This window comes from Phoenix dactylifera, chromosome 4 (assembly GCF_051530095.1).
Source record: "Phoenix dactylifera cultivar Ajwa chromosome 4, Ajwa_hap1_PhDact_Kaust_v1.1, whole genome shotgun sequence".
Taxonomy (NCBI): Eukaryota; Viridiplantae; Streptophyta; class Magnoliopsida; order Arecales; family Arecaceae; genus Phoenix; species Phoenix dactylifera.
Genome location: NC_143193.1, coordinates 11,075,072 through 11,089,657, shown reverse-complemented (window position 1 = coordinate 11,089,657; position 14,586 = coordinate 11,075,072). Strand labels below are relative to the sequence as shown.

General features: G+C 37.7%; 1 protein-coding gene across 4 annotated transcripts in view; it reads right to left on the bottom strand.

Annotated features, from left to right (window-relative positions):
* EMB2410 (embryo defective 2410) overlaps nt 1-14,586 on the bottom strand; it is a 68,559-nt gene that overhangs the window by 33,356 nt on the left and 20,617 nt on the right. For all 4 annotated transcript variants that reach the window (XM_039117186.3, XM_088719756.2, XM_088719755.2 and 1 more), the window contains 4 exons: nt 14,180-14,410; nt 13,988-14,071; nt 1,227-1,384; nt 545-1,070 (listed from right to left, as the gene is read on the bottom strand). In XM_039117186.3, the coding sequence (XP_038973114.3) occupies nt 545-1,070; nt 1,227-1,384; nt 13,988-14,071; nt 14,180-14,410 (999 nt within the window). The remainder of the gene's footprint in view (nt 1-544; nt 1,071-1,226; nt 1,385-13,987; nt 14,072-14,179; nt 14,411-14,586) is intronic.

The following is a 14,586-nucleotide window of genomic DNA, read 5'->3' as shown; positions in this document are numbered from 1 at the left end:
TTTGATAACAACATGCAACCTAGACTATTCACAGATATGCTAAAGATGCAATGATGTTACTGGAATTCATTTGTTACGTAACAGCCTTTCCTTCCTTTTGTTAAGAGTATTTATGCATTTTGTTTTTCTTTTTTTTCTTACTAGCAAAGCCTTGATGGCTTACAGCAAAGACCACTTGGCCCACCATGGGCACAAAGACCAAAAATTCACCAGGCATTTAAGCTCCACAAGCTTCCATTACAGGAACATAGCATCATAAACACCAGCATAATCAGACCTGCAATAACATAATAAAACCTGAAGCCCCAATTGGATTCCAGCTAGAACCTCCTCCAAACAGAAAAGGGTACCAATTGCTATTTGTCAGCGGTTCATGCATATGCTATTTGTTAATTGTAATATATTTAGATCCAAAAACCATTGAGAAAGAATCATCGTTCACATGCATATAGCTGTGAATAAGTCATGAGGAATCTTACTAAAGAGCTCAGGTAGATACAAAAGCCATTTAGGAGAAAAAAGCCATTGTTTTCAAGCATCTTACCTTCACCGCCTCACGTGAGATACAAAGTGAACCTGCCAATTGTGGAGCCAACAGGAGTTGATTAAGCTTGAGACCAGAAAAAGAAACATCTCCAACAAGTCTTGCTATATCACTGTTCATCATCAATGGATCTACCATATTCTTCTCATGGCCATATATCCTATCATCAGTATAATTTATGGTTTTGACAACTTTTCCTTGAAATTTGATCTTTCCGGTTGCTTTCAAGTGCAGAGGTCGTGGTGAATCAAAAGCATCAGATAAAATCAAACTAGCAAACTCAAACTCCAGCATTCGTAAATCCAATTCAACTCCCTCAACAACTAAGGGCACAGCTCCTTTAACATCTTTGACTTCTTTGCGTAGCCAGTAATCATCAAGATAAGATGTCTGAACTTTAGCATGCAAGTCAAAGGCAACTGATGATGAAGTGACAGTGATATACTCATGTGAAATAACAATGTCCCCACGTGCATCGCTGAATGAATCTTCAGCTTTTGGAGCAGCCCACTTTATATCGAATCTCCTGAATTCGATGATAGAAACAAGGTAAATGTTAAATATTATGACAAGCAATAAAGTAAGAAAATCAACACTATAAGAGTAGACAAACAATAACAACATCAAAATGTATATGCCAGCCACATGAGTTATTTTACATACTGTTGACATTGAAACTTACGGTCTTAAAAGGGAACCAGATAGTCTTGTCTCTCCATTGATCTCCCCAATTTTAAGTGGCATCAGCTGAATGCCCTCCGGAAGATATCGATGTACAACTTTGTCAAGTAAAAAGTTTCCAGATAAATTGACATCCATGGCTGTATCATCAACTTCACCCTATCAAATGTAAAAGGGAAAACAAACACTAATGATATGGTATGATACTCTGGCAACAAAACATATAACATTAATAAAGTGAGGGAGGAATAACAGAATGATCTAGACCACTCTTTATTTTCTCTGCAAATAAATGTCAACAACAGTATCATCATTTTCTGCATTGTGCTAAAAGCACCATTAATGTCTGTAGCACTATTATCAATTTCTTTCCAAAATCATCAATGAATTGCATGCAAATAAATAACTATAAAGGTTTGAAGCAAAGTTTTCAGGACTGACTCATATCATCCAGTATGAGGCACACTATACCAACCTGCTACCATGCTAGTATAGTATGGAGGCTCAATACAGCACTATAGTGACGCATGATACCATGTGCTAACTGATGAGAGCACAAAAGTGCAATCGTCGTACCATTTTAATTAGTATTATAGTTAATCTTTAATGATAAAATTAATTAATTAACGTTGTATTTGTGTTTAAGTGCAAGTAATCCAGGAAACCCAATAACATTGGGTTTGAGCCCAATGCCCGGCAGCCCGAGCTCAACAAATTCCCCAGCTGCCATGCATGCATGAAATCCCGGCCGTCCACGCCTCATCCGAACCTGCATTTAATAAAACATCACTAGACCATCAACTGTCCGCATCAGCGTCATCCCGTGCTAGCTTCTACAAAATGCGTCTCCAGCTCTCAGCCCGTATCTGCATCCCGTGACTCGTCCGCACCTGCAGCCCAGCACTCCATCCTCCCAGTTCCATTCCGTGATCAACGCCCCCAACGCTCCTCTTCCGCACTTCACAAAATAATGAAGGGAGATCCTCCGAAACTCTTCACCCGGATCCATGCCTTCGTTCAAGCGCCCGTTCAAACGCAGCCCAGCACTCCATCCGCCCGTGATTCTCCCCCAAATCCCAGGCGATCGCACGTCCGTCCGTGATCCCACGTTGCTCCCCCGCTTATGCTTCCTTTCTCCGTGATCCAAGTTGTTGACTTAGCTGAAAATGCCCAAAATTGGAGTAGCTATGGTGAGGAAGTAAATAGAGATGAGTTCGGATCTAGAAAACCAGGTAATTATGAAATGAAAGCAGATCCAGATCTCAAAAATGTCATGTCCAATCTGGTGACTAGAATGAATAACTTAAGTAAAAAGTTTGATGCTTTAACTGTTTCCACTAGCTCTAGTTCATATAAAGAGTTAAATCCCATCATGAAAGTGGATCACGAGTCACATAGTTTATGTGTCTTGTGTAACAGTTCGGAACATCTAGTGGAGTGCTGCCCTAATCTGCCCACCATAAAGGCCGAGCAAGCAAATGCTCTAAATTCATATAGTGCCTTCAAGAAGCCCACTTCCAATTCATTTAGCCCAGTTTACCACCCTGCTAATAAGTTCCACCCAAATTTCTCATACAAGCAGAACGAACCTATTCAGCATCAAGGTGGTCCACCAGGTTTTCAGAACAACTTTCCCAGGATAGGTCCATCACAAATGAACCAACCTTTGGTTCCATCTGTACCTCCTTATAATGCCCCTATCCCACAGCAACCTTCACAATTAGAAACCATGATGGCTAATATGATGAAACAACAACAAGATTTTATCAAGCAACAACAACAGACCAATACAGCCCAAGCCCAGACTAACCAATTCCATGCGCAAGCAATTGCAAAACTTGAGGTTAGTCTAAGCCAAATAGCAAACTCTCTAGGGGATAGGAAGAAATGTGAACTACCTAGTCAACCAGTGCCTAACCCCAGTAGACAACAAAATCAAGGTCAGAGAGGTCAGTATCAAATCGATTCTAATGGAAATCCGACCTATGAAATCCAGGCAATTACCACTTTAAGGTCTGGCAAACAAGTGGACAACAAAGTCCAACTTCCTGAAAAAGAAAATAAAAATGAATCCGATAAGAACCCTTTTCCAGTAGACTTCAGAACTCCAAGAAACAATCTAACTTTGATGAAATAATGGAAGTCTTTAAAACTATTCAAATAAATATACCTTTTCTCGATGCCATAAGACAAATTCCCTCCTATACAAAATTCTTGAAAGACCTCACCACGGTCAAAAGAAAAATCAGTATTCCTAGGCAAGCTGTTATGGCTGCACAAGCCTCATCTCTCATTCAACAACAGATTGCCCCGAAATTCAAAGACCCTGGTTGCCCCACCATTGAAATAAAAATAGGAGAGACGATCATCCAGAGAGCCTTATTAGATTTAGGAGCCAGTGTGAACCTACTTTCCTACTATGTGTACCAAAAGTTAGGTTTGGAAGAATTAAAGCCCACAAATCTTACCCTTTCCTTAGCAGATAGGACGGTGAAGTACCCCAAGGGGATTGTAGAGGATGTAATAGTGAAGGTAAACGAGTTTTACTATCCTGTGGACTTCGTTATCCTTGAGACCGAACCTGTAATACATCCAGACATTCACACACCTATAATTTTAGGGAGACCTTTCTTAGCCACAGCAAATACTGTGATCAATTGTCGAAATGGGATGCTGAAGTTATCTTTTGGCAACATGAAAGTCGAGCTTAATGTCTTCAACATAAGTAAACAACCACCATACGACAAAGAAATCAATGAAGTTGACATGATTGAAAGCCTGGTTCAGGAGACTTTCTTACAAACTTATAATAAGGACCCTTTAGAGGCTTTGCCCATTCCGATGAAGGGGTCGAGCATGCGCTCCCTAATTCTGTTCCCCTCATGAGCATAGATTGTCATCAGCTAACTGTTCTTCCTCGGACTCTTCCAAAATCATTCTTAGATAATGTTAAAAAAAATGAATCCACATTTTGTCTGGCTAAAGACATAAAACTTAGCGCTCTGGGGAGGCAACCCAATATATAAATATTATAACAAATAAATAAATAAATAAATAAATAAAAATAAAAAAAATAATTATTATTTTAAAAAAATTTACTAACATGCATGTTTGGAGGTTTTTGGCCCCAATTGTCACTTTACCCACCCATATCAGGTAACTTCTCCTCTGTTCTATTACTGCTTTAAATTTTCTTTAACATTGAGGACAATGTTAGATTTAGGTATGGAGGTGGGAATATTTTTAATCTTTTATGCCAAAAAAAATTAAAATTAAAATTTAAAAAAAAGGAGTTCAAATTTTTAACTCAAACTCTAATCTTTTTGGCTGTACAAATTAGGAATTGCTTTGACAATAGCTTTGAGTTAAGGAATATGATAGCAGTTCTAGTTTGAGTTTTCGTCCCACCTATCTTCTGCTAACATAATACAAGATGATTTAGCACCTACACGTAAGCACATGATAGTGGGGTATGTATACTTGCAACTAATATGAATACTTTTAATCTTCGGGATAATTTAAAGTTATATGTGTGATGAACACCCTAATCAAAAAAAAAAAGAGGATAAAATAAAATAGTGAGTTTATTTTAAGTCTTCTCACTGAGTAACCGAGCCTCTTGCCTAGCAAGCAGCGAGTGTTCGCGTAAAAAGGTAAGAATAATTGAGATTAAACTTTAAGTGACTAATTTGGCCTCGAAGCCTAGTTAACTTGAGTTATTAAGCCCGTTAGGGTGTCTCTACACCTAGTGCCCTAAGCCATCTGGATCGGAAGTCATTGGCCTAACACTCGCTACATGGGTCAGCTAGAAAGCTTAATAAGGCTAGATATTGCACAAGTCATTCTTCTTAGCATTCAGTCTGATAAAAAAAATAAATAATAAAAAAAAATTGGAGTGTTCATTACCATTTAACTCTAGAAAGTCTTGAAAATTGGAGTGATCATGTTGGAAGTAAGTGAAAGCCACTCATTTATATGATACTATCTTGCACCTCACTACATTCTTGACTTGTTAGCAGATAGATGGGGAGTAATGGAACTTGAGTTAGAGTCTGCTTAAATATGATAGCAATAAGTCTTTATTGTCCTTGCAATTCTAAGTTCATACAGTAATACTTGTTCAAATTTCGAGTTAAAAATTGGAAATCCCTGACTGATGAAGTTTGTGGGTAACTTCACTGCAAACCCTCACGAGACAACACTCGTCCACTAGGGTAACCTAGGGGTTTAACGGCTTGTTGCACGTACTAAGTGCAATCGTAATGCTCTACGAAAATGAGTATTTATCTTAGTATATTTATATAATAAATAACATTTTTGCACTCTCATTTTATCATTTTCGCACTAAATTGCTAGAGACTAGTAATAAGCTAGTTGGGAGGTGTGATGAGAGCACTAAAGTGCAATCGTCGTACCATCTTAATTAGTATTATAGTTAATCTTTAATGATAAAATTAATTAATTAACGTTGTATTTGTGTTTAAGTGCAAGTAATCCAGGAAACCCAATAACATTGGGTTTGAGCCCAATGCCCGGCAGCCCGAGCTCAACAAATTCCTCAGCTGCCATGCATGCATGAAATCCCGGCCGTCCACGCCTCATCCGAACCTGCATTTAATAAAACATCACTAGACCATCAACTGTCCGCATCAGCGTCATCCCGTGCTAGCTTCTACAAAATGCGTCTCCAGCTCTCAGCCCGTATCTGCATCCCGTGACTCGTCCGCACCTGCAGCCCAGCACTCCATCCTCCCAGTTCCATTCCGTGATCAACGCCCCCAACGCTCCTCTTCCGCACTTCACAAAATAATGAAGGGAGATCCTCCGAAACTCTTCACCCGGATCCATGCCTTCGTTCAAGCGCCCGTTCAAACGCAGCCCAGCACTCCATCCGCCCGTGATTCTCCCCCAAATCCCAGGCGATCACACGTCCGTCCGTGATCCCACGTTGCTCCCCCGCTTCTGCTTCCTTTCTCCGTGATCCAAGCATTCTGGATTGGTCGCCTCCACCGCAATCTCCCAGCAATTTCTAGATCACGCGATGAATGCCAAGCTTTCCGCATCTCATCCCGTGCGTACGCCCCATTCCTCTTCTCCCGTGATGCATCCAGACCGACGTCCGTCCAGATTAGCTCCCCTCTGCACTCCCGGCGATTTTCCAGCTTCCATGGATCAAGCTTCCGCGAGTAATGCATCCAAGGATTCCCGCTTCCAATCCGGCACCCAAAGAAGGAAATCCCAGCATTCGTTTCTCCTCCCGTCGATCCTGCGGCACTCTTCATTCCGGATCAGCCTCCTCTCAGCATTCCGTGGCCAGCTAGATGGGAATCCACGTCTCAGCCTTCCCATGATACCGCGTCCGTTCCGAAGAGATGATCCCGCGCACGATCCCAGGCGCCCGTTCCTCCTCTCCATACGCAATCAAGGCTGGCTTCAAGGTCTTCGGCGATTTATAAGAGTAGGACGGGAGGAGAGGGGGAAGAGAGCTCGGTTTTGGGTGGTGGCCAGCGGGTCCAAGGAGGAGGGGGAGCTCGGCTGGATGGTGGCCGGCTGGTCCAAGGAAGAAGAAGAAACAGGGGAAGGGTGTGTTCGGTTTGGGAGAGAAGAAAGAAAGAAAAAAAAGAAATAGAGCCATGCTCTGTTTCGTTTGAAAAGAAGATTAAAAAATTAGGGAAAAAAAAGAAGGGAGAGATTTCAATTTGATTTTCTTTTAGTCCTTGTTTTCTTTTTTTTATTTGTAGAAGAAAAGAAGCATTAGGCTTCATCTTCAATTTTTTTTACTTCTGTAATCATTTCTTGTTATGAAATTTTTAATTGTTATTTTATGAAATCCGTGTCTAAGTTTCAGTTCAATTTCTGCAATTTATTTTATGCATTTTGGAATTCTTAGTTTTAAGATAACTCTAAAATTTTTCTTTGCCATTCGATCTGCAGTTTTCATTTATATTATGTTTTCAGGAATCGATCCCTACTCTGCATTAGAATTCAATTGCAAGTTTTCTTTCTGTCCTTTGTTTATTTTCAAATAGAAAACATTCTCTGATAGACTAGAGAATCATTCCACATCCCCTAAGTAATGTTTTTTTTCTTTTATCATTCAAAAGTCGATTTCGAATCGGAGTGAACGTTTTAATTTTTATGCAACTCCAATCACCTCCCTGTGGATCGACCTCTTACAACCGCTATTCTTCGAGTAGGAAAGGTAAGAGTAAAATTAAATTAATCTTTGTTTGTCGATTCTAACAACGATCTGTTTAGCATATTTTTAGTTAGACAGGAATCGGACGAACACTAACTCCAGCAGCATATTATTTATCGGTACAGGAGCATACCATACTAATCCAATGTATACTAGTAAGGTACCAATGTGGTCCCTATATCAAGAATGAAAACCTTGGTTTGAAGAACCATAGTGACGCGGCATACCAAGCACATACTAGCATGATATGTACCAAGGTATGCCGAACCGGACCAAACCGCCCAGTTTACCCCGTACCGAACCGAACCGATGCGGAACCTAGTTGGCTCGACCTTGTTTTTCAGAAAATATCGTGAACTACTCCAAACTGGGCGGTTTGGAGCAGAACTGATACGAGCCGAACGGCCCCCCATTTCGTTAAAAGCTTGAAATTGATTTGTTAAACCAAGGATGAACCGCCTAGTTCACCCCATACCAAATCGGTAGCCGACCAGCATGGGTCCCGGTAGCAGTTCGGTTAACCTTGCACCACACTATACCCTTGTAGCAACTCATGATAAGGTGATACACCTCAACACGGCGCACTTACATACCTCAGTATGCCATAGTAACAAGCATACTGAGTTGATACAAGTTTAAACCTACATTAGCTCTTCAAGCATACACAGTGGGGTTAGCTCTTCAAACCTAGGTTTAAAACAATAGACTAAACTAAGATTCTAATCCTTTCAAATTACAAGCAGAAAATAGCGCCACAACCTTTCCAACGACACCCCCATCCAAGGCAGCGAAAAAGAAACCATAGGTTGGTAAATCACCACTTTGCTCGCCAATCTGCACTACCATACATAAGCAATTGAACTGACCATGCTGATTATGTTTTAGGTTAGGTAGTTTCAGAAAGTGAAAAGAAATAGCATTCCTATAATAAAGCCTTCAACTGATCATGCATACTCTTCAAGCTTGGGTCTGATCTTATCGGTTCATGCCACCCCAACCATTAGAGGAGGAACCGAGCTTCATCAAGCTTGGGTCTGATCTTGGTTTGAAATTAATTTTGACCTTGAATTCCAAGATCAAGCTTGATTTGCTTACCATTATTTCTAGCTCAATCCAAGCTTAATTTTAAATTCAGCCTGACACGAGCCTACTTCATCAGCTTGGTAATCGTAAATCAAGATGAAATAAACTCGAGATTAATCAAGCTTGGTTGAATCTTAAATGAAAGCCTGATTCTTGATATCAAGTCTTGGTTCAGGTCTAAATCCAAAAAGTAAAAAAAATACAGCAATTAAAACTTTAATTCAATGGTCCATCATATATGAGATATACAATATATAATTTAACTATATTTGAGACCTATCAAGCTGAGTTTGAACGAGCTGGGTCAAATTTTAGCACGGCAAATTAACTTCGAGATCATTCTGCTGGTTGAAGTTTGGTTTGTTTAACCTCCAACAGAGAATGATTTGAGACTTTCACGAGCCAAGCCCAAGCCAACCACAATCTATTCATTTTGTTTGACACCACTACCGACCATCTATGGAAGTATCTGTATAATACCATATTTTAATGAATTTTTCCAATATCTGATCCAGATATTACTTGCCATCATTAAAACACCAAATATCGTTCACAATTTAATAAAAACCTTCAGAAAATACTCAAACTATCCATATAAAACTTTTTAAAGGTATGTTAAAACCTCCACTTAGAAGCAAAAATACCAGGTCACTGAAATTTAGTCTATTCAATTAACGAATTTCCTAGTAAAACACCCTCACAATGAAGGAGGAAATTTAAAAAACTTTGGTATTAAATTTTAAAATAAAATTTAGATATAATAAAAATTAGAAATGAAGATTGAATAGTAGGCATATAAAAATAATTATTAAATAGAATAAAAAAATAAATAACAACAAAATGCTAATCATTTTAGTAACTAAAATTGAACTAAAGAGTGGACTAAGATTGAATAAATAAACCAATAGCAATATTTTATGAAGCTAATATTATATTGCAACTTGAGATAATATAGTTAAAAATAATAATAACTATAATACAATAATTTGAAAGTTCCAGATGTTAACTTAAAAAGCAAGCAAATCAATAAACTAGTACAGCAAAATAAAAAAAATGAAAATATAACAACTAATAGTAACTGAAACAGTTCCAAATCTGTCACTTGACCTAACATAGACCAAAAGACCTATGGGTTAGACATAGGTCTAATTGAACATCCCGCCTCACATGGTCAGAAATGAATCTCATCAAATTGTGGACTCAAAAAACATAATTTGATGCAATGAAAATTAGTTAAAAAGTCTAGGTCTAGAATGGTTGTACCCTCAGTCAAATTTAAAAGTAAAGCACCCACGATCTAGACTCGCCACATAATAAATTAAATATGAATAAATGTAATTTCCATTCTATTAATATTGACTTTACAACTAAAAGTCTCGCTAAAGTTGCAAATTTGACCCCTACCAACCTAACTTCCAAATCCAAAATAAGACCTCACCTATGGATTAGGCATAGGTCTAAATGAAGATTCAACCTCAAATTGGACCAGATATAGGTCTCATGAAATTGGACTTGACCAATTGGAGCTAGATGGACCCATTTAATTGGATAGAATTTAGTTAAAAAGTTAGACTTCAATTTAGTTGTGGCCTAAATCAAATTTAAAAGTAAAGCAAACACAATCTAAATCCAGCAACCTATGGGTCAGGTATAAGTCTAAGCATAATTGGTATGTTCTGTAAAATATAGACTTTCTTTACAAGTTAAGACTTGCTTGAGCAAATATAACATAACCAACCTAACCTGATAAAATCTGTTTTTGGGTTAATTTTGGATTGAGATTGGGTTCCAATTAGTTGATTAAGTTGATTAACATATTCCAAATCATGTTTGGGTTTCTTTTTTTACACTTCCTACTATTAGATAATGCTCATCAATCTCATGATAAGTACCCAAAGATTCATATTGAAGTTCAATGGATTTTTCTCGAGCCAATGACATGTTGATCTAATCTCCATCAGAGCCAAAAACGATATACATATATATATATATATATAGAATAGGACATTAACATATGTACGCTTTACTCTGCATACAACAAAATAAGTGGCTAGTTGTTCCACTTTTTCTATTACTAAAATTTAGTATATTTTAAGACATTGTTGGGCTCGACCTACCATCCAAATTGCCAATGATTTATAAGTACGTCATTAAAGGTAGTACCAGTTACAATAATCCAAAATGTAAGCATTATACAACATAGTACAACGAATAAAGAGTATAATTTATTGTTTAAAATGTCCCTGAAGGATAGTGCCAGTTACTACAATCCAAAAGACAAGCACTATAACAACACAATGTCACAACGAACAGAGTATATTATATAATGTACAACATGGTTTTAAATACTGGTGAAACAGGAAGGCACCATTGGTACCGTACCATTCGAATGTGAAAATGGGACTGCAATGAGGTTCGAGTCGCTAGAACTCTTAAGAATATAGATGTACCAACCATCTCGATCAAAACCAACCATATCGACTAGTATCGAGCTCTATTCAACCAGTACAACGCACAAATCGTGTATCACGATCAAAATGGGTCAGCACCAATCAATACCAAGGCTGTCCAAAAGAAATGGCAAGTTAAAAAAATAAAAATAAAAATAAACTCAGGGCGGGGGCAAGGGGCCATGCAGGGTTGTCCTCTCACTTTGGGGCTGCCTCATAAGCTCCTAGTCAATTTTGACCAAAGAGCGAAGAAAGCGATGAGAGAAAGAGAGAGATAAACAAAGAAAAGGGAGAACGGAAAGAAGAATGGAGAGGGTTGTTTCAGCTCAACCACCCCCTAACCAGCATTGTATATGTTCGAGCAACCCAAACCAGGTGAGCCACTCCCCCCCCCCCCCCCACACACACACACCCTTTTTAATTTTTGTTGGCCAAAAATTGGCAAAAGGCAAATCTAGGGATATACATACCAATTTTTTTGTTTGCAAAAATTGTGGATATGTTGTGGAAGCCAAAGCACCCTACAACAAGTGTACTTTTTGTTTCTGACATTAATTTCAATTTTTTTATGAAATATTATCATTTCTAGATTAAAATAAGTACAAAAATAAAATAAATGGCATTTCAAGATGAAAAATTGTAGCATGTATGCATATGTAGCATGCACAGACTACAATTACTTTGGTTCAAATTATATGATCTGGTAGCATGTTTGGGAGCCCCAAGCCTAGGCTTGAAATTTGGATAAAATTTTAAATTATCCCATCAAAATGGCATCCAAGCAGCCACTAAAAAAATACATAGTACCAATTGGGGGTGCCCAGGGTATGTTATCTCGATACCGAGGCTCATACCAATGCCACCCGGTATCTATGTCGGTGCATCCAGTATGAAAGCCGGTTCAACATACCGAGTATCGATACACCCCCACACTGCATACCAATACCGAACCAGTATGATACGGTACGCCCTATACCGTCGGGTTCAATACGATATGGCATTTCTTGGGCGTGCTATCATAGCCCTCAAAGAAATCTAATGTTCAAAATATTTCAAACTTTTAATTTCTTTTGGAAAAAAAATAAAAATTACAAAAATTCTAAAAAGGCTAAAAATTAGGAACGGATGCCCATAGCAAAAATGTATGATAAAAGTAATTGGCATGCATTTCCTAAGTAACAGATTGTTTGATTTTTAAACTATTTTAAAAAGGAAAAACTATTAAAATATAAAAATGATTAAGTGTAAAAATATGGAACATGCATCAATAATTAATAAGATAAATTTTAAAATAGCTATCTTATATTTTGTTAGTTAACATAGTTTATATGTAAGCTAATTTTTAATTAATTAAAAAAAAATCTGATTAAATGTTAAAAACATCAAACGTGCATCGAGCATTAACAAAATAAAGTTTAAATTAGTTGTCTTGCATTTTGTAGATTAATAAAATTTATATAATTTTCAATTTTTTAAAAGGAAAAAATAGTTGAAATTGTAAAAACTATAATCAAGTACTAAAAATATGGAACATGCATAGATCAATTGATGTATAAAGGAAAAAATTAAAAATAAATCAAGTTAAAATGAAACTTCAAGCACAACATTCTCTTCTGCATAGTAAAATCAAACTGAAATGTTTATGCAGAAGAGTTCAAGGAGGACATATGCCCTCATCATCATAAATTTGATCATCTCTCTTTGCAATCATGTACAAAAGAAGATTCACATGGACAGAAACTACTCAGTGTAGTTAAGTGAAACCAAATGACTGAAAGGTGCATAGGAACACTACATGTGATCATTTGTTCTGCACTCAGCTACACTTAATAGCTTCTTTTTGTGTGAAACCATTTCCTGACATGACTATGAACTATGAACTGAGATGATCAAATTTATCATGATAAGGACATACTTCCTCCCTGAACTCTTTAGCATAAGCTTTTCAGTTTCATTTTAAAATCGACAAGAGAATGCTACTTCGCCTCCCCTGCAACCACCCATTTTTATCTTGTATGCTTCCAAACATTTTAAGTTCTCCTGAAAATTGAATAGTGAGTCATTATTGATTATTATATTACCATATTATGAATTAGTTTCACTTCTAGTTGTTGCTAGTTTTGAACCTTATAGAAACCACAAGTGTTGGCACAAATACCGATAATCCGGCATCACAACCCTCATAAAAAATTTCTGAAATGCAGAAAAAACAAAATTCAATCAGTATTCCTATCACACATCAAAAAGATGAAAAATGGAAAAGTATAAAAAGAACATCAAATTTGTATCCTAAAATGGAACCTTGTACCATGAGTCGGTATGGTAGGGGTCATTATCATACCAGTTTGACAGAAAACGAATACCACCCTTGGTACTGGTATTTGAAAGCACCATGAGCAGTAGGTAAAACCATAAGCATGCATTAAAAGGATTTTCTCCCAAAGAACCAACGGCAGGAACATCAGACCTATAATGAGCCTTAATACACATTCTTGATAACAACAATCTTAAACATCTACAGACTTAAATTCCAGCTTATACCACCTCCATAACCATAATCCTAAAAAAGTGGCAACAGGCCCCAGTAGCCCAACTTCTCTAAGACCAGCAGAAACTACTTGTCTAGACACCACCATTTTCCCAACTTCATAACAAAAGGGCAGCAACTTTTTCCTAATTATTGTTGGCCAAGTATACAAGATCTTTCTTCACCATTCTTCCTTGCAAGGGCTGCAATTGTTAAAATCATTTCAAATAGAATAGAACTGCCAAGAAAACTTCCCTCCAGATTATCTAAAAATCTTCTCAACACAATAGGGACATGTTATACCTAACAGTGACAAGCTTCCAAGGTCCCTACCCATGACAGCCAAGCTTACCCCAAGGATCTAAACCAGTTGTGAGCCATTTTCATTCATTCCTGTCAACCTCCAAATCTTTTGCCAATGTAAAATCAACTAAAACTGCACAACGTGTTAGCTCCATCCACAGGCATGCTACTGTATGATTAGTTCACTTTTACCACTTTACCTCAGGGCAAATCCATGCATTTCCAGCTCCTCGAATTTCTCCATCATCCAAGAGGCTTGCTCTGATGCCATACAAATCTGCAACCTGGTAGATGCAATATTAAATCAGCAAAAGTCGGTCACATAAACCAAGCAGCACAGAGAAGAGAATGCATGTATAAATGCATGTATATAACATGCAGAAAACACTTACACAGTTGTCAAGATTGAAAGTAAAATTGGCTGATACATGGGAAAAAGGAATACGATCAAATGCAGCTACTGCACCAGCCTCTCTATTTTTAGTTACTGCTTCAGCTGCAGAAGATGGAGGGAAACTAGAAATTGAATGAGAAGTTTTCCTGGATATAATTCCACTTCCCACAAATATAGGAACATCCAAAGGACCTTGACAGTTGAACATAGCAGTTACAGAGCCAGCCAACTGCATCAGTGAAAAACGTAACTGATACTTGAATCTCATAAAAAATGTATCAAAAGGAAAGATGTAAGTTCATCAGGTCAGAGGCAAGCAGATGGAATGGTTAACGATATTATTGTTACAAAGAAACAGCACAGGTGTACAAAGCATAGACTGTCGTACCAGGCATACCGTACCAT